This window comes from Podarcis tiliguerta (genome assembly GCF_965153285.1).
Source record: "Podarcis tiliguerta genome assembly, chromosome: 16".
NCBI lineage: Eukaryota > Metazoa > Chordata > Lepidosauria > Squamata > Lacertidae > Podarcis > Podarcis tiliguerta.
Window position 1 is genome coordinate 3916465 of NC_139549.1, and position 23806 is coordinate 3940270.

The window sequence follows — 23806 nt, forward strand, 5'->3', positions numbered from 1 at the left end:
CCGCTTCAGGGTGCGTTTTTTCGGGTTACGCACCTGCCGAAACCTGGAGGTACCGGAACAGGTTGCTTCAGGTTTTGGTTGTTGCGCATGCGCAGAAGCATCGAATTGCAACCCGCGTGTGTGCAGACATGCCACTGCAGGTTGTGAACGCTGCGGGTTGTGAATGTGCATCTGTCCCACTGTACAGTGGTGCCTCGCAAGACGAAAAGAATCCGTTCCGCGAGTCTTTTCGTCTTGCGGTTTTTTCGTCTTGCGAAGCAAGCCCATTGGCGGATTAGCGCTATTAGCGCTATTGACATTTTAAGGGCTAAAAATGGCTTTTTAAGGCTTAAGGGATTAGCGGTTTTGCTGCTAAAACGCTTTTAGCAGCTTAGCGCTTCAGAAAAAGGGGTTTTGGAGCGGGAAAAAAATTCAAAATTTTTTGTCAATTTTCGTCTTGCGAAGCAACCCCATAGGGAAATTCGTCTTGCGAAGCGCCTCTGCAAACGGAAAACCCTTTCGTCTTGCGGGTTTTCCGTCTTGCGAGGCATTCATCTTGCGGGGCACCACTGTATTTGCAAAATTGATTGATTTTCAATATTTCTGACTCCATTACATATTTTCTGTTTAAGAATTGTGAAATAATACGTGTGACAAATATTTTGTTAGGACATTATTAACCTTGTGTTGCCTGTGATTGTAGAGTTTCATTTGGACCACAGCAGCAAGGCTGAGAGGGGGGTCTTGTTATCTGGGCAACCCAGGACCTCCAGACCCGCTGCCCATTCTTGCGCCCAGGGGAGGTCGCTTCAGTGCTGCTAATGCAGTGGTTTGACTTTGCACCCCCAGAGGTGCACTCCATTGTCTCTCGAGGCAGACGGGTGCCAACAACAAGAAGTCCACCCAAAGAGAATGGCCCTTTGCTAAGAACAGTTCCAGTTACTTTCCGCGTCTGCAAAGGGAGTTTGCTGTTGAGACGAAGAGCGGTTCTTTGCCCGAGGGTAAAGAACCTCTATATAACCTCTATATAAAAGGATGTCACATAGAGGAGGGAGAAAGGTTGTTTTCTGCTGCTCCAGAGAAGCGGACACGGAGCAATGGATCCAAACTACAAGAAAGAAGATTCCACCTAAACATTGGGAAGAACTTCCTGAGAGTAAGAGCTGTTCGACAGTGGAATTTGCTGCCAAGGAGTGTGGTGGAGTCTCCTTCTTTGGAGGTCTTTAAGCAGAGGCTTGACAACCATATGTCAGGAGTGCTCTGATGGTGTTTCCTGCTTGGCAGGGGGTTGGACTCGATGGCCCTTGTGGTCTCTTCCAACTCTAGGATTCTATGATTCTAAGGTGAGGCTCCAACCACGTGCTCTTCAAAGCGACGATTCGGTTCTGAGGAGGATTGAACCAGCCTGCGGTGGCTTTCAGAAAGCCGACAGATGTTCTAGGATTCTCCGCCATGAAGCAGCCTAGTAATTGGGAGAAGGGGTTAGAAAAGGAAAACAAGAAAAAGTTGTTGCGCTGAGGGTTGTTGTTGTTTAAACTCAGAGGGTCCAAAAAAAAAAAAGAATCGGGTGTTTTGTAAGTGTTTATAAAACTTGTTTTTCTGGAACGAACAATGAGAGGATTGTTTAAGGAGGCCCCAATCTGGTGCCCTCCAGATGTGCTGGGGTTGGAGTCATGCAACATCTGGAGGGCACCAAGTTGCTGAAAGCCGGTTTGAGGACAAATAAAATTTGTTTGAGGTTTAATTAAGCCTGCTCGTCAGACAGGGATTAGACAAATTGGTGGGCGGATCAGTCCATTGGTGGCTTTGTCTCTGGCCACCTTGCAACCCTCCCCACCCCTTAAGCATATGTGGAACCTCAGGCCAAGCAGATGAATGTGGCCCCCAAGCCTCTCTGTCCGGCCCTCATGACTCTCCTCAGGCCACACCCCTCACCAGCCCTGCTCCACCATCCCTTGAGTGTTTCTGCCTGGCTGGAATGTGTCCTTGAACTCTGCTCATGCCTCTTGCTTGCCAGATGGAGGTCTGTGTGCAGGTAGAAACTTCTTGACTTGTGTCTGGAAGGCAGCCAGATTTACAAAAGAGTCATGTGCATAGAATCATAGAATCCTAGAGTTGGAAGAGACCACAAGGGCCATCGAGTCCAACCCCCTGCCAAGCAGGAAACACCATCAGAGCACTCCTGACATATGGTTGTCAAGCCTCTGCTTAAAGACCTCCAAAGAAGGAGACTCCACCACACTCCTTGGCAGCAAATCCCACTGTCGAACAGCTCTTACTGTCAGGAAGTTCTTCCTAATGTTTAGGTGGAATCTTCTTTCTTGTAGTTTGGATCCATTGCTCCGTGTCCGCTTCTCTGGAGCAGCAGAAAACAACCTTTCTCCCTCCTCTATGTGACATCCTTTTATATATTTGAACATGGCTATCATATCACCCCTTAACCTCCTCTTCTCCAGGCTAAACATGCCCAGCTCAGCATTGCTGTACTTTTTCCCGGCCCCCAGAAGGTTCCCAGTGAGAGGATGCGGCCCTCAGCCTGAAAAAGGATTGCCTGCCCTGATATACGGAAAGGCGGTACAGTATCTAAAATTGATCCAGTTAGATGGAACTTCCAGCTCCAAAGGCAGTCTATCGTTAATTACTGGATGCCCAAGACAAATGGCAGGATCCACCGGGTCCTGCTGGTGAGCCAGGAAGCTCAACCGGGTCAGCCCTCGGTCTGAACCACCACTGGGGACTCTTCTTACATTCACAGTCTCATGAAAGTTCAGACCTGGAAGCATCTTTCCAACAAGGAAATCGAAGAAGAAAAAATCCTAGGCAGCTGAATCTGTCTTTTTTTAAGATGCTCTATGGGGGGGGGGGGGGCGAGAATGAGAGTGTTTCTGAGCACATGCAAAGTGCCTTGCCAAACCTGTCATGGTACCTGGGATTGGGACATTGCCTCGAGCTCATGTTCGGGGTGAAATCTAGGGTGAGCGGCACCTCTGTTTCCTTTTGACAATCGCTGTTTTATTTGCAGTTGCCAAAATGATTTATCCTCCCCCTCCGCCCTTTGTTGGTTTGTGTAAGAAAAAAGCCATCTGCGCTGGGCACATTGTCAAAGCGTGGCATCTGAGTGCTTACAATCTCCTCTTCTGTACGGTTTATTGTGTGTATCTTCCTTTTTTTCCATTTTTAAAACATGAATCATTCTTCTCTCGTGATTGTTGAATGCAGTTACAGCACCGCAACCGGCCCTTGGCAGTCAGCAGAGCCCCAGAGGCTAGGCCAGCAAAGCGTAGAGCAGGCATAGGCAAACTCGCCCCTCCAGATGTTTTTTGGGACTACAACTCCCATCATCCCTGACCACTGGTTCTGTTCGCTAGGGATGATGGGAGTTGTAGTCCCAAAACATCTGGAGGGCCGGGTTTGCCTATGCCTGGCGTAGAGAAACCCAAGGGTGTGTACGCATCATAAAGCCCATTTGAAGGCCATGGCTTCTCCTAAAGAATCATGGGAACTGTAGTTTGGTAAGGGGTGGCCATCAGTGACTACGAGCCCAGTTGCTGGGAAGCCCAAGGAAGGGAGAGTTGCTCTTGGCTAGAATCCTGCTTGCTGGTTCCCAACAGGCAGCTGGTTGGCTTCTGTGAGAACAGGATGCTGGCCTGATCCAGCAGCCTCTTCTTCTTCTTTTTTTTAATAATATTTTATTAGGATTTTCACAAAATAACAGAAAAAACAACAAAAAAGGGGAAAAAAAACAATTAAAAACAAATCAATCTTTCAAAACATATCTTACATTTGCTTGTTTCTCGGACCTCCCCACACCTCCCCTCTTTGTATTCCAAGTCAGTTTATTTATTCAGCAAATCCTTTCCCTCTTTACCTTTATCTTAATCTTGATCTTAGTATAGTATAGCTTTAACTTTCCACCTGTTAGCATGCCATTTTTGCATATTCTTACATAACATTATTGCTAAAAACCCCTTAACCTCAATCCAACATCATTCTAACATTCATTAATTTTGCAATATTTCTGTAGATAGTCTTTAAATTTCTTCCAATCTTCTTCCACCAGCTCTTCTCCCTGGTTCCAGCAGCCTCTTCTTATGCTCTTAGGTTGGTGGTTATTATTACTGCCTCCTGTGGGAGGGAGTTCCATAATTTCACTGCGCTGCGTGAAGAAATTCTTCCTTTTTATCTGTCTGGAATCTTCTACCCTTCAGTTTCATTGGGTGTTTTGAGAGAGGGAGAAAAACATCTCACCACGCCCTGCATAAATTCGCAAAGCTTCTACCGTGTCACCTGTAATAAATGTAAATCTTCCCTTATGCGGGACACAAGAGCCCTCATAGAGTCCTTTGCAGGTTCTCCTTTGGTCGGAGAAAAGAACAGAGGCCAGCCAGAGAATATTGAGAAGCAAAGCAGCTAGTAAGCCTGATCTTTATTGAGCTGTTGCAACAGGGTGCCCACCTCACACGGAGGAAAAAGAGGAGGACCCAGAACCAAGGTGTGCCCGCCCTTATATAGATATTTTAAATTGCCAGCCCTGGAGTCCAAGACCACCTCCAGAAACATCATGCATAGAACACAGAAGGGGTGTAGAGTAAGACCCCCCCCCCGATGCATCATACCTACATCACAGAAAGGGTGGTCTACAACAGAAATCTGAGTGGGTTGTTTACCTCCTGTCTGGCAGGTTACCAGTTAATGCTCACTTGATTGGATACCCTGGGGAGCCTGGCCAGTCTTTTGTAATGATAAATACTTAGTTCCTGAGCCAGGTCACAGGCTCACCTTATTCATACACAAATATACCCTTAAGGCAGGATTTGTGAATGAAAAGACAATGGGGAGGTGTTTCCATTTTCCTTTGACCTTGCAGCGAAATCATTTGGCCAGTTTGGGAGCCAAAATGGTTCCAGGGCTGTTTTCCTGTGCTGCTTCGGACATGTGGTGGTTTATATATTTATGTACGTGTTGTACATTTATGAACATTTATTATATATATATAAGACCTTAAATTTTTTATTCCATGCCTCTCTAAACGGAAAAGCCCTCCCTTTGCACTCTCTCTGAATCTTGAGCATACGCCGTCCTGCTTTGCTGAGGCAGAGCTTTCTCGCTTCGCCACCAGGATCTGTCCAAACCCACAGATAGGGTGATAAATCACCTCGTGTCCTGAATCAGCAGACTTCATGCCCCATCAGCAGATATCTCATTGCCACTCTTTGCAGTGCAGCCTCGTTTTATATAAATTCAATAAATAATAATAATAATTTTCAGACCCGTCTCCCTTAGCCCAACTACCTTTAATAGAGGGAGTTTGTGTCTGTGGAAATTTCCTTCCTGTTCTTTAGCTGGAGAGCTTGCTTTTAATGGGAAAATGTGTCTATGGTTGATTTTGGTTTCTCTCAAGTTTTTGGTTTTTCCCCAGTCTTAAACTCAGTTCTCCACATTTATATGTCAGTTTGTAATTAAAAAAAGAAACCAGAAAAGAATATTCAGTGCTTCAGTAATAATAAATGGCTTTGCCTAAGATACACATTTTTGCCGTCATGCCTAAGACACACGTTTTTGCAAAGCCGTGTTCCCGTTTCTCGAACTTGGGTCCCCAGCTGTCACTGGACTACAGCTCCCATCATCCCTAGCTAGCAGGGACAGTGGGCAGGGATGATGGGGGGTGTAGTCCAACGACAGCTGGGGACCCATGTTCGAGAAACGCCATGGAACAGGCATCTAAAACACACTCACAAATTAGAATGGGGATCTAAAACAAGCTGCTTAGCCCCAAATTCCTGCATTTATCTCACTGATACACATTCTCTGGGCGCAATTCTGTGAACATGACTTGGCCGAAGCACTGCATTGCAAAACCCAGAGAGCTGTTGCTTCTATTTTTAATCCTGTTAGTGGTTTGTGTTATTAAATCACCAGGACTACCCAAGTGATCTTTTCACACTTCCTTTTTTCTTTTTCTTGTGGTGGGGGCAAAGGAAAAGTTACAGACAAGAGACACTAGGTATCTGAACCCACCATCCTCCGCAACGGCTGCACCCCAGCGCTCGAAATTCACCAGGCGACTACAGTCTGACTACAGTCATACCTTGGGTTATAGCCGCTTCAGGTTGCGTTGTTTCGGGTTGCGGACCGCTGAAACCCAGAAGTACCGGAACAGGTTACTTCCGGGTTTGTGCGGATGCGCAGAAGCGCTAAATTGCGTTTTGCGTACGCACAGAAGCACTGATTCGCAACCCACGTGGGTTGCGAATGCTGCGGGTTTCGAACGTGTATCCCTCACGGATCACGTTTGCAGCCTGAGCATCCACTGTACGTGCAGATTTCTGGGCGCTAGGTTGGCAACTGCAGTTTAAAAACCTCTGCCTTAGTCCATGGTGCGCCTAACTTATATATCTGAGTTTCTAACCCAGCAGCACCAGAATCTGAGGTGGCTGTGCCTCTGAATTCAAGGTGCGAAAAGAGAGGGCTGTGTTCCTTGCACCCTTCCTTCAGGCTTTTTGGAGGCATCCGATTGGCCGTGGTGAGAAATAAGATGCTGAACTTGTTATTGTTGTTGTTTAGTCGTTTAGTCGTGTCCGCCTCTTCGTGACCCCCTGGACCAGAGCACGCCAGGCCCTCCTGTCTTCCACTGCCTCCCGTGGTTTGGTCAAACTCATGTTGGTCGCTTCGAGAACACTGTCCCACCATCTCATCCTCTGTCGTCCCCTTCTCCTTGTGCCCTCCATCTTTCCCAACATCAGGGTCTTTTCCAGGGAGTCTTCTCTTCTCATGAGGGGGCCAAAGTCTTGGAGCCTCAGCTTCAGGATCTGTCCTTCCAGTGAGCACTCAGGGCTGGTTTCCTTCAGAATGGAGAGGTTGGATCTTCTTGCAGTCCATGGGACTCTCAAGAGTCTCCTCCAGCACCAGAATTCAAAAGCATCCATTCTTCGGCAATCAGCCTTCTTTATGGTCCAGCTCTCACTTCCATACATCACTACAGTGGTACCTCGGGTTAAGTACTTAATTCGTTCCGGAGGTCCGTTCTTAACCTGAAACTGTTCTCAACCTGAGGTACCACTTTAGCTAATGGGGCCTCCTGCTGCCGCCGCGCCGCCAGAGCATGATTTCTCTTCTTATCCTGAAGCAAAGTTCTTAACCTGAGGTACTATTTCTGGGTTTGCGGAGTCTGTAACCTGAAGTGTATGTAACCCGTATGTAACTGGACTGGGTAAACCAGAGCTTTAACAATACAGTACTTTGTCGGCAAGGTGATGTCTCTACATCAGCCTATATGGGCTGCAATAACGCTGGACTAATGTGCTTTGAGAGAAAGATCGGCTTCTAAAAAGGCCCTCCAAGGCCCTTGAGCAATGTTCTACACAAAGTGCTGACGCCTATCTCTCCTGTCTGATTTCTTTTTTAAAAAGCCACTCTCCCCCTCCTTGATTTTAATTTCCCTTTTAGCATCTCCACCATCTGCGGCTGTTTTCTCTGCCTCCACCCTTGCCGCACCCTCGCGCTTTCAAGGCTGCCCTGGGCGGAAATCAGTTTACCTTGGGCCGGCTTATCTCTCGGAGTGCTTTAGCAAATGGGCCGTGGCGTTTCGCAGTAGCCGGGAAACGGCGCCTGGTGCCTCTTAGGTTGTGCGGATGAGAGAAAACCTTTCAAGGTCTCCCCAGCGGCCAGGGAAATGGGCTGAAACCGGGGAAGCTTCTGCAAAGCGCTTGCCAGCTTCTCACCCCAAATGCACCTCACAGCGGCCTTGTGTGCATTTGTGGTCGCACCTTGCAATTGAATCCAAATCTTATATTCAGAGAGGTACATGGTATAGGCCTCCATTGTGGTACAGTCTCCTCGGAAGATAAAGAAGGCGAATTGCCTCATTTACTTTTATTATTTGTTGCACTGATATTCCACCTTTTTCTCCAAGGATTTATCAGCTACTTTAAAATGAGGCCGCATTTTAAATTGCATTTTAACCTGTATTTTAAATTGGTTTTCCCCCCCTTATCTTTCCCCCTTATTATGTTTTTACTGTGATTTTATTGGTGTGAACCGCCCTGAGCCCGGCTTTGGCCGGGGAGGGTGAGGTATAATTAAAATTTATTATTATTTATAATTATAAGGAGCTCAACGTGGCTGACGTGGTTCTCCCTCTCCTCACTGAACCCCACAACAACTGTGAAGTGGGTTAGGCTGAGAGGGATAGTACTATATTTTTTGCTCTATAAGACGCACCAGACCCCAGGACGCACCTAGTTTTTGGAGGAGGAAAACAAGAAAAAAAATATTCTGAATCTCAGAAGCCAGAACAGCAAGAGGGATCGCTGCGCAGTGAAAGCAGCAATCCCTCTTGCTGTTCTGGCTTCTGGGATAGCTGCGCAGCCTGCATTCACTCCCTAAGACGCACACACATTTCCCCTTACTTTTTAGGAGGGGAAAAGTGAGTCTTATAGAGCAAAAAATACGGTACAGTGGTGCCTCACAAGATGAAATTAATTCGTTCTGCGAGTTCTTTCGTTGAGCGAGTTTTTTCGTCTTGCGAAGCACCACTGCATTTAAACACTAACGACGGCGGAGAGGGGTGGGGAGAAGCAGGGCAGGTGCCGCAGCCGGTAGCTTGGACTCACCCGCGCCTTGTGGCCACTGCGCGACGCGGCTGCTGGAGGGCGGCGGGGCTCAGGAGAGCGACTCCAGCTGCAACGCTGGCTGCTGGCGGCAGCGGCTCTCTCAGAGGAGTGCGCGAGGGCGGTGGGCAGCGGCACAAGGCAGCCGGAAGGTCGGACGGAAGGTGGGAGGGAGCCGGAGGAGCGGGGAAGCGAGCGTGCGTGCGTGCAGTGACCGTCGCCATGACAGGAGAGGCAGGGCCGTTTCGTCTAGCGAAGCAAGCCCTTTGGAAAATCCGTCTTGCGAAGCACCTCAGAAAACGAAAAACCCTTTCGTCTAGCGAGTTTTTCGTCTTCCGAGGCATTCGTCTTCCGAGGTACCACTGTACCTGGCTCACATCTGGCTTCATGGCTGAGTGGGGCGATTGGAACCCTGGTCTCCTAGGTCCTAGTCTGACACGCTAACCCCTACACTACACAGATGAACTTCCTTTCAGTTTGTTCCCCTTTCCCCACCTTAATTTAAGAGTGTAAGGTGCTTCGTGGCAGAGACTGGTTTGGGTTGGTGGTATTCCCATCTCTTATTTTAGACTCTGCTCTTCAGCAGGAAAGTGTCCCAGAGCAGTAAGCAATACAGTGACCGCCTTCAGATTTGACCATCTTAAAAGGCGTAACACGAAAGGAAAGCAAGGGTGGGAAAGGAGGAGGAAAACACAAAGACTCGGGCACTGGGGTGCCGGTAGCAACCGCAATGCACAAATGTAGTTCTACGTAAATAATAAACGATAAATAATGCTTGCACAATTGGCAAAAGGTTTTGCGTTCGCAATAGTGGAGTGTCCGTGTCAGAGTTGTGACCCTTTTCCAAATTATCGGTGGGGGCAGAAAGGGAAGGAATATGCTTAGGCAGAAAGAGAAAGAGACTAAGGCAAAAGTATCCTGGGAACTGTAGCTCACTCCTCACAAAGGTGCAGCGCCCATCAATCCTACCATGCTACAGTTCCCAGGATTCTTTTGAGAGGTGTGTGTTTTCAATGCCTGGGTTTTCACAACCGAGTGGGAGATTTTAACCCTGCCCTCGCTAACGGGAGATCGACCCTTGTCCTAGCACCCAGCGCTGAAAGGCTACAACTTTCGTTGTAGGTCCTCAAGAACACCCCCTTTTGCCCCCGAAACCGCAGGCGCCCTCATCCTCCAGAAACCATCTTCCTTCCGAGGAGCAGGCCTGTGGCTACACGGGCTTCTCTGGGCGTAAGTACAGCGCTGACTGGCAAATGGTGAACCCAGGTCTCTCGCTCCTGGGCTCGATCCATAAGGCACCCGTTCGTCTTCATTTGCAAAATGTGTAGATGTAGGAAGCAGCCTTGAGTTGGACCCTTCTTCCATCTAGCTCAGGCTTGTCTGCACGGACTGGCAGCATCTCTCCAGGGTTTCAGGCAGGAGTCTCTCCCAGCCCTACCTGGGAATGGATCTTCTCCAGGGAAAGCCGTCGCTTAACCTCTGTGTTTCCTCTCCAATTTCTTCTTTGTTTTTATTTGGTAGGATCACGTCCGGAGGAACCAGGAGGTCCACGTGGTGATGGGGAACGAGGCCTGCGACCTGGACTCCATGGTGTCCGCTTTGGCCCTCGCTTACTTCTTTGCAAAGGTCGGTCATCCGCTTCCACCCTTCGGAGCATTTCCCTTTGCCCCCTTTGAAGAGCCCTCTTTGCTGCCTTTCCACGGTTGCTTCCGCAGTTCTGCGTTTGCCTGCAAGGCTGGCGTGGGGCAATGAGGTCATCCCCATGTGGCGGCTCCGGGCTCAGAGCGCTCTGAACTGGATTTGGTGTGGATTGTGTAAGAAAAGACTGAGAATGGGGAGCGACGTTGCCCTCAGCCGCTGAACATTTCCTTTTTAAATTTTAAATCAATCATTTTATTGAACATGTAACAAGACAAACAGAATATTCCAGCAATCCAACAAAAGGAAAAGGAAATAACACAATTGAGTATGGTCAGATATAAGGGAGGAGACAAAGGAGATATATATATATATATATATTACATGATCTGTTTAAAAATAATAGTAAATTTTATTTATACCCCTCCCTCCCCGGCCAGAGCTGGGCTCAGGGCAGCTAACACCAGTAAAATCACAGTAAAATCATAATAGGGGGGAAAAACCCAATTTAAAATACAGGTTAAAATGCAATTTAAAATACAGCCCCATTTTAAAAGTAGCCCACAGATCAAAACCATAAGGGGAGGGAAACATTAGGGTCAGAGTCCAAACCAAAGGCCAGGCGGAACAGCTCTGTCTTGCAGGCCCTGCGGAAAGATGTCAAGTCCCGCAGGGCCCTAGGCTCTTGGGACAGAGCCTTCCACCAAGCAGGGGCCAGTGCTAAAAGATAATTATGCCTTATCTTGGAATATTGCTTAATTGCCTCTTTTGCACAGGTTCTTCGTAATATTTTTCTTTATACCTTTCGTCTCCTTGCTTTATACCCCAACACTTCCTGATCTATGATCTATGTATCTTCGTGACTGATGCCGGGCTTTGCCCGTGCAGTTTCGGGCCTGTTTTTATATCCTTAAGGACTAGAAACCTGTACAAAATGAGAGTTTGAGGGCATCCAATTCCGCAGTTGCTTGGAGCCATCTGCAAGGCTCTTATTGGTACTCAGTGACTGGGTAGTGTGAGCAATTTTATCCATGTAACAGAGACCTGGATTTTAATGTACCTTTCGTTGCGCCCCGCAGACTGCCCCAGACTCGAAGGCAGCCTTCATCCCGGTCCTGAACATCCCCCGCTCAGAATTCCCTCTGCGCACCGAGAGCACCTTCCTCCTCAAAGAGCAGCGCATTGCGGAGAGTTCGCTCATCTTCCGGGACGAGATTGACCTGGCCACCCTGCACCAGGCAGGCCTCCTTTTGCTGACGCTGGTTGACCACCACGTCCTGCCGAGGTCAGTGGAGAGGGTTGTTGTTGTTGTTTAGTCGTTTAGTTGTGTCCGCCTCTTCGTGACCCCCTGGCCAGAGCATGCCAGGCACTCCTGTCTTCCACTGCCTCCTGCAGTTTGGTCAGACTCATGTTGGTCACTTCAAGAACACCGTCCCACCATCTCGTCCTCTGTCATCCTCTTCTCCTTGCGCCCTCCATCTTTCCCAACATCAGGGTCTTTTCCAGGGAGTCTTCTCTTCTCCTGAGGTGGCCTCAGCTTCAGGATCTGTCTTTCTAGTGAGCACTCAGGGCTGGTTTCCTTCAGAATGGAGAGGTTGGATCTTCTTGCAGTCCATGGGACTCTCAAGAGTCTCCTCCAGCACCAGAATTCAAAAGCATCCATTCTTCGGCGATCAGCCTTCTTTATGGTCCAGCTCTCACTTCTGGGGAAACCATGGCTTTAACTATACGGACCTTTGTTGGCAAGGTGATGTCTCTGCTTTTTAAGATGCTGTCTAGGCAGGGGAGAGGACTTGGATTTGAGGGTAGAGTCTCTTGAGCTGGGGTTGCCAGCCTTTTTTAGGCCCCTGTGGGTGCTTTAGCATTTTTGAACAGCACCTTGATTTTGTCGCTTCTCCATCCCCTTTGCCCAGATCAGCTGCCCACAAGAGACAGGAAGAGAAAGGGCGGGTGCGAACGCACGCACGCACGCACGCACACATCACTTTTCCAAGGGATCTGGGTAAAATCTGGAGCCGGTAGAATTAATCGGATGCCTTGAAAAGCACATAGGGCTGAAGGAGGAATTTAGACAGAGCGTCACTCTTCCAACTACCTCCTTCAGCAGTATGTGATTTTGGTGGCCAAGGGGGCGGTGACGGAGCTCAGAGGCTTTGTGCGTGCCAGGGAAACCCCACGGCTGTCCCCCAGCCCCTATGCTTAAAGGTAAAGGGACCCCTGACCATTAGGTCCAGTCGCGGACGACTCTGGGGTTGCGCACTCATCTCGCTTTACTGGCCGAGGGAGCCGGCGTACAGCTTCCGGGTCATGTGGTCAGCATGACTAAGCCGCTTCTGGCGAACCAGAGCAGCGTACAGAAACGCCATTTACCTTCCTGCCAGAGTGGTACCTGTTTATCTACTTGCACTTTTTGTGGTGCTTTTGAACTGCTAGGTTGGCAGGAGCAGGGACTGAGCAACGGGAGCTCACCCCATTGCAGGGATTCGAACCGCCGACCTTCTGATCGGCAAGTCCTAGACTCTGTGATTTAGACCACAGTGCCACCCGCGCTTAGAACAACTGAATTGGCCAACAGACGCACACAACTATGGTTTGGGGATAGATACAGCTGCATCACATGGACACTAGGGGAGCTGTCTCTACACCCTTGGGCCTGGCCCCTCCGTCAGCCAACACTTCCCCCTACTGGCCAGGTGGTGCACCTGCAAGCGTGCCCAGTGGCGCCCTAGCTGTAACTCAAGCGGTGAGCCATGTTCTCAGGACGGGATGTGCGGCGAGCGATGCTAAAATGTCTTCCATGGTCTGCTCATACTGCGGTGCATATATTGACACTGCTACGTCTCACCTGTTTTGCAGTGGGGATGCGGCGCTGGAGGAGGCGGTTGTTGAGGTGATCGACCACCGGCCCCTGGAGCGGGAGCGGGGCCCTCCCTGCAGAGTCACGGCAGAGCCGGTGGGCTCGTGCGCCACGCTGGTGACGGAGAGGATCCTGCAGAGCCCGGCGCAGGTTTTGGACAGGCAGACAGCAGCTCTCTTGCACGGTGAGGACTAGCGGCTTGCAGCGACGTGAGGGGAAGTGGTTGCTTGTAAAAAAAACAACAACCCACAGGCAAATGCTGGCAGGTGGGGAATCTGTAGCCCTGCAGAGCAGCGGTGGGCAACATGGCACCCTCTAGATTTCTGGGGCTCCCTCTTGAAAAGAGGATTGGATAAATTCATGGCAGAGAAGGCTGATAATGGATTCTAGCCAAGATGGCTTCGCCCTGCCTCTGGTCTGCGGCAGTAATGCTTTTTACCTGTTGCTGGAAACTGCAGGCGGGAGAGAGCTCAGGTCTTCCTTTTGCCATCTATTTGGCCATTGGCTTGATCTGGCAGAGGTTTCTGTTCTTTTTTATTATTACTGTTTAAATTTTTTTATTAAGATAATTCCACATTTATACATACATATTACGGATATACAAACAAACATACATTTCATACAATCCTTTAAAATATTCCTACATACCCGCATTCAGTCCTGCACTTACCGTATTTTTCTCTCCATAAGACGCACCCTTTTCTTCCTAAAAAGTAAAGGGAAATGTTTGTGCGTCTTATGGAGCGAATGTGTGGTCCCTGGAGCCGAATTTCCCAGGGGCATAAAGCAGATCATGCTTTTTTTTTTTTTTTTGAAAGAGGGAAGCGGGTGTTGAAACAAAGCCGCTGATCGTTTGCAATTGGGGAGTGAGATAAGGGATGCTAGAGATAAAGGAGGCTGCCTGGGAGGGGGGAGGTAAAGACAGCAAACTTGCAAGGAGAGGAGACAGGAAGACGAAAGCAATGAGGAGAGAAATTGGAAGAAAAGGAGGAGCAAAAAAACTGCTCCAGCTAAGGAAAAGATACTACACTAAGGCAAACAAGAGGGAAGGGAGTGTTGAAAGGAAACAGCTGATCAATGGGATCAGAAGAGAGATAAGTGACGCTACTGGAGGCTGCCTGGGAGGGAGGGAAGTAAAAGCCCATGGATCCTCAGGATTTTTGTATTGGGTCACCCCAAATTCACCATCAGATCACATGTCTGCGGTCACAGCATGAACTACAAAGATTATACACCCACTGTTTCGTTCAGAATTTTTTCTTCTTCTTTTTTTCCTCCTCTAAAAACTAGGTGTGTCTTATGGAGTGAAAAATCCGGTACTTCCTTTTCCCACCACCTTCCCTCACCCCACCCTGTGCTCGACTTCCAATCTACTCAATTGCAATTTCTTTCCATTTCTATAACTTTCTTTCACACACTATGAAACCAACTTTCTACTTCTTTTTTCTATTCCACATTGTTATCCATAGTATTTGATATTTTAGTATTTATAGCGGAACTTGTTTATTCTAACAGGAGTTCTGGTTTTTCAATATGATTTAGCAAATATTCTTTAAACACCTTCCAATCCTTGTCTATCTTCTCTTTTGAAATCCTTCCAATTTCTCCCATTGTTTTGGACATATTGTAATACTCCAATAATTTGGCAAGCCACTCTGTTTTTGTCGGCATTATACCACTTTTCCAATTTTTTGCAGTCAGTAGCCTGGCGGCTACTGTTGCATATACGGCAGAGGTTTCTGATATTCTGACAAATTTCTCTTGCATCCATAGTTCTAGTTAAGGCAGCCAGCTTTGGAGCTAGACACAATTCTTCTTCGGAGAGCCATCCTTTGCAGCCTTGGTAGCTTGCTACTAAATCAGCAAGCGAATGATAGCCTCTGAACAGTTGTCTTCTAACCCAGGGGTTCTCAAAGTGGGTGTTTCCGCCCCCTGGGGGCCCAGTAGGATTACCTAGGGGTCACTAAGAAGCAATGGGGTGGCATGGGGGTGCTGGAGGTGTCACTGGCTCCCAGACTTTGAAAAACTGGCATCACTGGATCAAATTTGCTGCATAAGTTAAACCGAATAGTTCTAACCGGGTTTTGAATAAATGTGCAATTGATTGTTACTGTTTTGAATTGTGTTGTGTTACTCTCCTCCCTAGTGCAAACCACTATTCTGCATAAAGCTTTTTAATAGGGATGGGTAGGGGGTACAACTGGGAGGCGGGTGGCGCTGTGGGTTAAACCACAGAGCCTAGGACTTGCCGATCGGGAGGTCGGCGGTTTGAATCCCCTCGACAGGGTGAACTCCCGTTGCTCAGTCCCTGCTCCTGCCAACCTAGCAGTTCGAAAGCACGTCAAAGTGCAAGTAGATAAATAGGTACCGGCAGGTAGGTAAACGGCAGGTAGGTAAACGGCAGGTAGGTAAACGGCGCTTCCGTGCGCTGCTCTGGTTCGCCAGAAGCGGCTAAGTCATGCTGGCCACATGACCCGGAAGCTGTACGCCGGCTCCCTCGGCCGGTAAAGCGAGATGAGCGCCGCAACCCCAGAGTCGGTCACGACTGGACCTAATGGTCAGGGGTCCCTTTACCTTTAGGGGGTAGAACCAAGGAGGGGAGGTTGGCCCCCCAAAGTTTGGGAACCACAGTTCTCACCCTTCTTGTCTTTGAGACCTGCAAACGTAAAAGGTTCTTTCCGGATTGGACTGTCGTGTGTCGCCTCTTGATCCTGGTTCTTCCTTGACTCTGCAGGCACGATTGTTCTGGACTGTGTCAACATGTCCCCCGAAGCTGGCAAAGTGACCCCGAAGGACACCCATTACGCTTCCCTTTTGGAGTCGAAGTTCCCCGATCTGCCCTCGAGAAACGTCATCTTTGAAGCCCTGCAGAGGGCCAAGTTTGATGTCTCAGGTATGAGCCGCCCACTGCCCTCCTTAGTCTTGCCTCGAAAAGGAGATTGCAGAGCCGGAACAGTTGAGAAAAGGGCAACCAAAACTACTGAGGGCAGGGGGAGTGGGGCAACTCCCATATAAGAAAAGGTAAAATACACACTTGGGGCTATTTTTAATTTAGAGGAAAGGCAAGTAAGGAGGGACAGGGTAAGAGGTGAATAAGATGATGCACCGTGCTGGGAGCGTGGATGGGGGGGAGAAAGGTTTCTCTCCCTCTCTTGTAAAAGTAAAACTTGAAGCTGAATATTGGGTGATTGAAGGCAAGCGAAAGGAAGCCCTTCTTTGTGCCAGAGCAGAGTTAAACTCTGGAACTCCCTGCCACTGCTGGAGGCAAGGTGCTTCTGACTACAGTGGTACCTCTGGATGCGAATGGGGTCCGTTCCGGAGCCCCGTTCGCATCCTGAAGCGAACGCAACCCACTTCTGCGCATCTACGGGTCACGATTCGCCGCTTCCGCGCATGCGTGTGACATCATTTTGAGCGTCTGCGCATGAGCGAGCGGCAAAACCTGGAAGTAACGCACTCTGTTACTTCCAGGTCTCCGTGGAGCGCAACCCGAAAATATTCATCCCAAAGCTACGTAAACCCAACGGATGACTGTACAGTGGTACCTCTGGTTGCGAACGGGATCCGTTCCAGAGGCCCGTTCGCAACATGAAAAGAGCGCAACCTGCAGTGGCGCGTCTGCGCACTCGCAGGTTGTGATTTGCCGCTTCTGCGCATGCGCGTGGCGTCATTTTGCGCGCCTGCGCATGTGCGAGCGGCGAAACCCGGAAGTAACCCTTTGCGGTACTTCCGGGTCGCTGCAGGACATAACCTGAAAGAACGTAACATGAAGCGGACGTAACATGAGGTATGACTGTACTATTTCTTAGGAATCACAGGCGGGGTGAGTGCTTTCGAACTCAGGTCCCGCCTAGGGGCTTCCCATCAAAGCATCCAGCTGGCCCCAGCAAGAACGGGATGCTGGGTTAAGTGGGCCATTGCCCTGGTCCAGCTAGAGAGCTCATCTGATGGAACCTGCAGGTTCTTGGGGCATTTTTGGCCATTGTGGGAACGGGATGCCGAACTACCGTATTTTTCGCTCTATAGGATGCACTTTTCCCCTCCAAAAATTAAGGGGAAATGTGTGTGCGTCCTATGGAGCGAATGCAGGCTCCTTGGCTTCAGCGAAAGCAACGCGAAGCCTCCAAAGCACAGAGGGAGCGCTCTCTCCATGCTCCGGAGGCTATGTGTTGCTTTTGCTGAAGCCTGGAGAGCGAGAGGGGTTGGTGCGCACTGACTCTCCTGGCTTCAGCGAAAGGAACCTGAAGCCTTCGGAGCACAGCGTGAGTTCCCACTGCGCTCCGAAGGCTTCAGGTGGCTATCCCTGAAGCCTTTGGGGCGCAGCGGGACCTCGCACTGCGCTCCGAAGGCTTTGGGTTCCTTTTGCTGAAGCCGGGAGAGCAAGACTCTGCTGGCTTCAGCAGAGAGGGAGAGCTGCGCAGCACCCCTTTTGCGAAATGGAAGGAGAAATGGAAGGGGCTCCGTTTCTCCTGCCGCTTTGCTGAAGGGGCGCTGAGCAGAGAGGGAGAGAATTTTTGTTGTTGTTCTCCCCCTCTAAAACAAGGTGTGTCCTATGGTCAGGTGCGTCCTATAGAGCAAAAAATACGGTAGATGGGCCTCTGGCCTGATCCAGGAAAGCTCTTCTTATGTTTTTATGACCAGGACTCACCACAGAGCAGATGCTGAGGAAGGACCTCAAGGCCCTCTCTGGGGAAAATGCTGTGATTGCGCTCAGCGCCATATACATGAACCTACAGGTGAGCACTGGAAGGAGCCAGAAACCATTTCAGGTGTGCCTTTGATGCCTTCCTCCTCGTCTCTTCTCACGATCCTCCTCTCCACTCAGGCCTTCCTGCGCCGTCCCGGTTTGGAGCAGGAGCTGTCCGCCTTCTGCCGGCAGAGGAGCTACGCCGCCTTGCTTGCCATGACCATCTCCTTCAACGAGCAGAACGTGCCTTTCAGGCAGCTTGCCGTGTACAGCCAGAACCCGGAACTCCAGGCAGCGGTGAGTTCGAATGGCGCCCTGTCGGGATGAGAGAAAGAATAGAGAGTCCGTCCCTAGAAAACACAACAGGTTGCTGCAAGGGGCCTCTTGGTTGATTTCCAGGATATTGGACCCCGCAAAGCATTGGTTAGAAATAGCCCCCACCCTTTTCTCAGTGACAGGCTGGTCACGTTTATTTCTGAACTCCTGCGCCTTTAAACTAGGGGTGTTTAAAGAGGGAGAGATTTCCATCTCCTCCGGCGTTAGTTGCAATCGCCGCAGTTTCCATTCTGCTTCAGTCCGGCTTCCGCTAAAACCTATCTGTTTTGGCCAAGACTAATATACTGTATTTTTCGCTCCATAAGATGCGCCTGACCATAAGATGCACCTAGTTTTTAGAGGAGGGAAACAAGAAAAAAAATAATCTGAACAAAACAGTGGATGTACGATTTTTGTGGTTCATGCTGTGGCCACAGACATGTGGTTTGACGGTGAGTTTGGGGTAGCCCAATGCAAAAATCCTGAGGATCCATGTGGATCCGTGCTTTGTAACCATCTTTTTGTGCCATTGTGGCCCCACGCAACAGTGGATGCGTGATTATTTTGGTTCAGGCTGTAGCCATAGACATGCTATGTGATCTGATGGTGAATTTGGGGTGACCCAATGTAAAAATCCTGAGGATCCATGAGCTTTTACCTCCCTGCTCCCAGGCAGCCTCCTTTATCACTAGCGTCCCTTATCTCCCTACTGATCGCTTACCGACCAGCTGCTTCCTTTCAACACCCCCTTCCCTCTTGTTTGCCTTGGTGTCTTTTCCTTAGCTGGAGCAGTTATTTGCCCCTCCTCCTCTTCTATTTTCTCTCCTCATTGCTTTAGTCTTCCTGTCTCCTCTCCTTGCAAGTTCTCTCTTTACCTCCCCCCTCCCAGGCAGACTCCTTTATCGCTAGCGTCCCTTATCGATTGTGGAATGAATTGTGGAATGTTGGGAGGACAGATAAAACGAATTCCTTCTTCACCCAGCGTGTTGTTGAACTGTGGAACTTGCTGCCACAGGAGGCAAGGATGGCTTTAGAAAAGGATTTGGAACATTTGTGGAGGGGAGGGCTATTAGATGTTTTTGAATGCTTGTTGCTGGAAACAACAGGAAGGGAGGGTGGCTCTTGTGCTCAGGTCCTTCGTCAAGGTTCCCCTTTGGGGCATTTTGTTGGCCAGTGTGTAATGTCGTTATATAATGTTCATGGACTGAAATGTATGACAAGAGGGAACTCTGCTCATATTCGCTTGCATGATTTCTGTTCCTCGCCTCGGGCGAACATGTAGAATTGCAGCAGTTTCGGACAGAGCTCTCTGACTTCCACGCTGGTGGGACAAATGTTAGAGAGGCCCATTCAGGCTTCCCCAGCTTGATCTTTTGCACTACAACTCCCATGCAGCTGCGCTGGTGGGGGCTGATGGGAATTGTAGTCCAGCTGGGGTAAGGCCACATCATTCATCTGCTCTTTTGACGGGATAGATATACTCAATACCGAAGACTACACGTTTTTGTCTGAAGTAATGGATAGGGGATTTTTATTTACTTAATAGAGGCTGCTGTATCTTGCCTGGGGAAATTCATAATGTTATGTTCGTTCTGGCTTTTCCGGAAAAAATATTTTCGGTTTTACATCGTTTTATTGGGGGTTTGTGCGATGTTATTATTTCTTATACGTGTTAAAATAACTTCGATTTGCTTGGGGCATTTAGAAATGAATGTTTGTTCACGGTGCATGTAGTTTTTACGTGGGTCTGCGTCGGCGTGCGTTGATCTTAACTCGGAACGCCTTTCGTACGGATCCACCCTCCTTTTCTGAACCTCCTTACGATGGTGTAAACACTAGATGCACACAAGCATGCGAAATCAGGCCTCCCAATTGATCCGTGCCGGGGTAACCTGCAGCTGAACCCACGGCCCGTTTCCAAAACCCCACCCACTCCACAAACCCCCACCGCTTTGGCCCCACCTGCTGCCAACACATGAACCCTCCCCAAGGGAACAACATTCACCCCTCCCCTGGATCGGAACTGTTGGGAACTCCCCCCTTGCAAAACTGGCCACCGGTCCGAAAACCACCTTTCTCTTCCAGAATTGGAAGTCGAGACCTGCAAGGTTTCTATGCATGAACAAAAAAAATCCCTGCTACTTTGAGTGAGTCCTTTGTCCATTTCCTGGGCTCCCTTCCTGCCCGTCAGCTCTCACTCTAGGTTTCCCCGGTGCCCCAAAGCCTCCACCCCATATCCTCTGCCTGCTTCTCCCCAGATCTTCCCAGTTGCCATAGCTGGGGGCGTGTGGGGCAGGAGAGACAGTCCTTATTCATCCATCCATCCGTCTGGAGAAAAGGGAGCCTTGCTTGGCTGACTTCTAAGGCAAGGGGGAGGGATGTTTACGCAGCCGAGTGGGTCCCCCACCCCTCCGCTAAAGCCGTCGTCATTCATTAACCACGGTCAAAGGTTTCTGAGATCACCAGCTAACTAAGTGGGGGACGTTCAGTGCGCAGAAGAAAGCCCTGTCATGCTCGCGGTTGTCACACCATATTTCCCCCGGCCTGCCTGACGGAAGGTAAGTGGGGTCTCTGGGGAGGGTCGTCTTCTTCACACCCCCCACTTTCCTCTGTCCTCTGCCCCACTCCCCATCTTTGAGTGGCGGAGGGTATCCTTCTCAGCCCTGCATTAATTCGGTTCCGTATTGATTCGATCGCTTTCTTTTCTGCACAGGCAGAGCTTTAAGAAAGAAGGGTGTTAACGGATTCCATTTTCTCCTTCCTTCCTTCCTTCCTCCCTGCCAGTATTTAAAAAGCTCGTTTGTGTCTTCTGGCAGGAATCTAAAGGCGCCTCCTTTTTTAACCACCCTGAATGCATTTGCTCAGTGCCGATATGCCGCTGTGTCCAATAGGGATATATTTTCTCTCCTGCACAACCTACTACTAATGTTTATTATTATTGTTATTATTACACGGATGTTTACAAACCTGCAACCTGTATTTCAATACAAAAATATATGGCAGCATGGTAAAAATCTAGGAGACTATACCACTCCCTTATTATTATTATTTTTTAAAGATCAAGCCCCCAGTCCTCAGCATTTTCAGAGGGCTTCATTTTTTCCAAAGTGCCTCGAATGTTTACGAAACTGCAACCTGTATTTCAAACTGGAAAATTTGGCAGTGTGGTAAGAACCTAGGAAAATCTCATTCTCTCCTATTATTATTATTATTATTATTATTATTATTAAAATCATGCTTTCCAGTTGGCTTAGTTTCCCCCCCAAAGGGTCAAAGTTTAAGCAAGCCTCTCCAGACACGTAGAACATCAAAACGCGTTAAAATCTCATTTTCAGCCCAGCGCTAATTTCTGAAGGCTTCAAATGCCAGTTTTTAACTGTCTCTTTACTGATAATTTCATTGTTTTATCCTTTTTGCAAATCGCTTAGTGGTGTGTCCCACCCAACCCCTCCCCCCACACCAAGCGGTATATAAATTTTATGGAAAAAAATTATTTATTTAAATTTGGAGAAGTGTTTCGGGGGCTGTCTCTTGCTTGAAAAAAAGAACCCTTGGCTGAGTAATCATATCAGTTCTAGTTAAGCAACTGGTTAATTCAATCTGCATGTGAGGGAATGCAATCATTTGGGGTTGGGGGAGAAAGCCAAACACACCCACACCCGCAGCCGGCTAGAGAAGCATCAGAAATGGTGAATAATATGCTCAAAAAGCAACCAAAAGCGAAACAAACCCTCTGCAATGTTTCAGTTGCAAGAATAAAAGTTCAGTGATGGTTTGCGATAACATAGCCAGTGGAGGCAGTGGGAGAGGAAACCCTTGTCTCTATTTGTGCCCAGACCGGTGGAATCCAATTTATTTCACCTTCCAAGCCAGCCGTCCCCCGAAGTCCTTTCGCTCCGAACCGCGGCCGCTTTTCGCTTGCCTGCGAAATTTCCCTGCCTGCCGAGGACAGGCGTTTGTGTTTCGGAAGCTTCCGCTGCAACAAACTTGTTCGTCTTTTAAGCTGCCCAGAGCCCATCCGCCGTAGCATTGTCTTGCAAGAGAGATTCCCTCCGGGGTGTTTGAAAAACAACAACCAGCCCTTCCGAGGGGCGAGGCCTCTTCGGAGACAGCGCCTTCCGGGGACCGTGTGCTGGTGGTGGGCGGGGCCAGGGGCAAAACTGGGCGGAGCAACAGATATAAACACTCACGGGGCCAAAACACTCACGGGGGCACGATGGAGGTTTGTTGAAGGGTGAAGCTGAGTGTTGGAAGATTCGGGACAGATCGACGGAATTCCTTCTTCGCGAAGCACTGAGTTGACCTGCGGAACTCCCTCCCACAAGATGGCTTTGAAACCTGGGTGGCTTTGAAAGAGGACAGGGCAAATTTATGGCGGAGGAGGGGCCTAGCGATGGCTGCTAGGCATGATGGCTGTGCTCTGCCTTCAAAAGCTGCAGGCAGCGATGCTTCTGAATCCCAGTCTCTGGCAAGCGCAGGAGGAGAGAGCTCCTCTTGAGCTCAAATTCTGCTTGTTGGTTTCCCATGTTGTAAACAAAAATTTGCCCTTTTTTCCCTTATGGGGTATCCAAGAGCCCATATAGAGTCCTTACGTAGGTTCCCTATTGGTAGGAGAAAATAACAGAGGCCAACCAGAGAACATCGAGAAGCAAAGCAGCTAGTAAGCCTGATCTTTATTGATCTGTTGCAACAGGGTCCTCACTCCCCACACAAAGGAGAGAGGAGGAACCCAGAACCAAGGTGTTGTTGTTGTTGTTTAGTTGTGTCTGCCTCTTCGTAACCCCCTGGACCAGAGCGCGCCAGGCACTCCTGTCTTCCACTGCCTCCCTCACACTGGTCTCTTCGAGAACACTGTCCCACCATCTCATCCTCTGTCGTCCCCTTCTCCTTGTGCCCTCCATCTTTCCCAACATCAGGGTCTTTTCCAGGGAGTCTTCTCTTCTCATGAAGTGGCCAAAGTCTTGGAGCCTCAGCTTCAGGATCTGTCCTTCCAGTGAGCACTCAGGGCTGATTTCCTTCAGAATGGAGAGGTTGGATCTTCTTGCAGTCCATGGGACTCTCAAGAGTCTCCAAGGTGTACCTGCCCTTATATAGACATTTAAATTGCCCGCCCTGGAGCTCAAGGTCTCCATACAACATACATCCCAGAAGGGGTGTAACCCAAGACACCCGCCCCAAACATCATATATATATATCACAGAAAAGGTGGTCTACAACAGAAATTTGAATGTTGTTGTTTTTCCTGTCTGCCGGGTTATCTGATAATGCCTTACCTGATTGCCTTTCCTGGTAGTTTGCCCATTCCTTTGGGTGATTACCCAATTCTTGCCCTCCCTCCTTGCAGAGAAAACATTCGGTCAGTTTGGGAGTCAAAATGGTTTCAGGACAGTCTTCCTGTGCTGCTCCAGACATGTGGTCCACACATCTATGTATGCGCTTTGTTGGTACATTTAAATAACATTTATTATAGATATAGAAGACCTTAAATTTTTTATTGCAAAAGAAAGAGGCCCCAAACCATTATCCTTAACTTGATATCTTTTGCGGTTCTTCCTCTGCATGCCGCTCCGTGGAAGGAGTTTATTAGGAAGTGGGAGAAGTTAATGGACGCATAACAAGCGAGGGACATGGTTCACAAAGCGGCTAATTGCCCTAGCCTCCGTCCTTGACAAGGCAGCTGTAAAAATCGCCTTTTTCCTCCCTCTCTGCCCTTCCTCGTTG

At 49.0% G+C, this 23806-nt stretch overlaps 1 protein-coding gene across 3 annotated transcripts in view; it reads left to right on the forward strand.

Annotated features, from left to right (window-relative positions):
* The window catches only part of PRUNE1 (prune exopolyphosphatase 1), a gene marked incomplete at its 5' end in the record, with an annotated part of 112472 nt that overhangs the window by 82163 nt on the left and 6503 nt on the right, over positions 1-23806 (forward strand). For 2 of the 3 annotated variants that reach the window (XM_083416628.1, XM_083416630.1), the window contains 7 exons: positions 9711-9818; positions 10110-10214; positions 11306-11511; positions 13083-13267; positions 15818-15976; positions 17725-17819; positions 17909-18067. In XM_083416628.1, coding sequence (XP_083272754.1) covers positions 9711-9818; positions 10110-10214; positions 11306-11511; positions 13083-13267; positions 15818-15976; positions 17725-17819; positions 17909-18067 — 1017 coding nt within the window. The remainder of the gene's footprint in view (positions 1-9710; positions 9819-10109; positions 10215-11305; positions 11512-13082; positions 13268-15817; positions 15977-17724; positions 17820-17908; positions 18068-23806) is intronic. The other variant, XM_083416629.1, reaches the window with a different exon arrangement.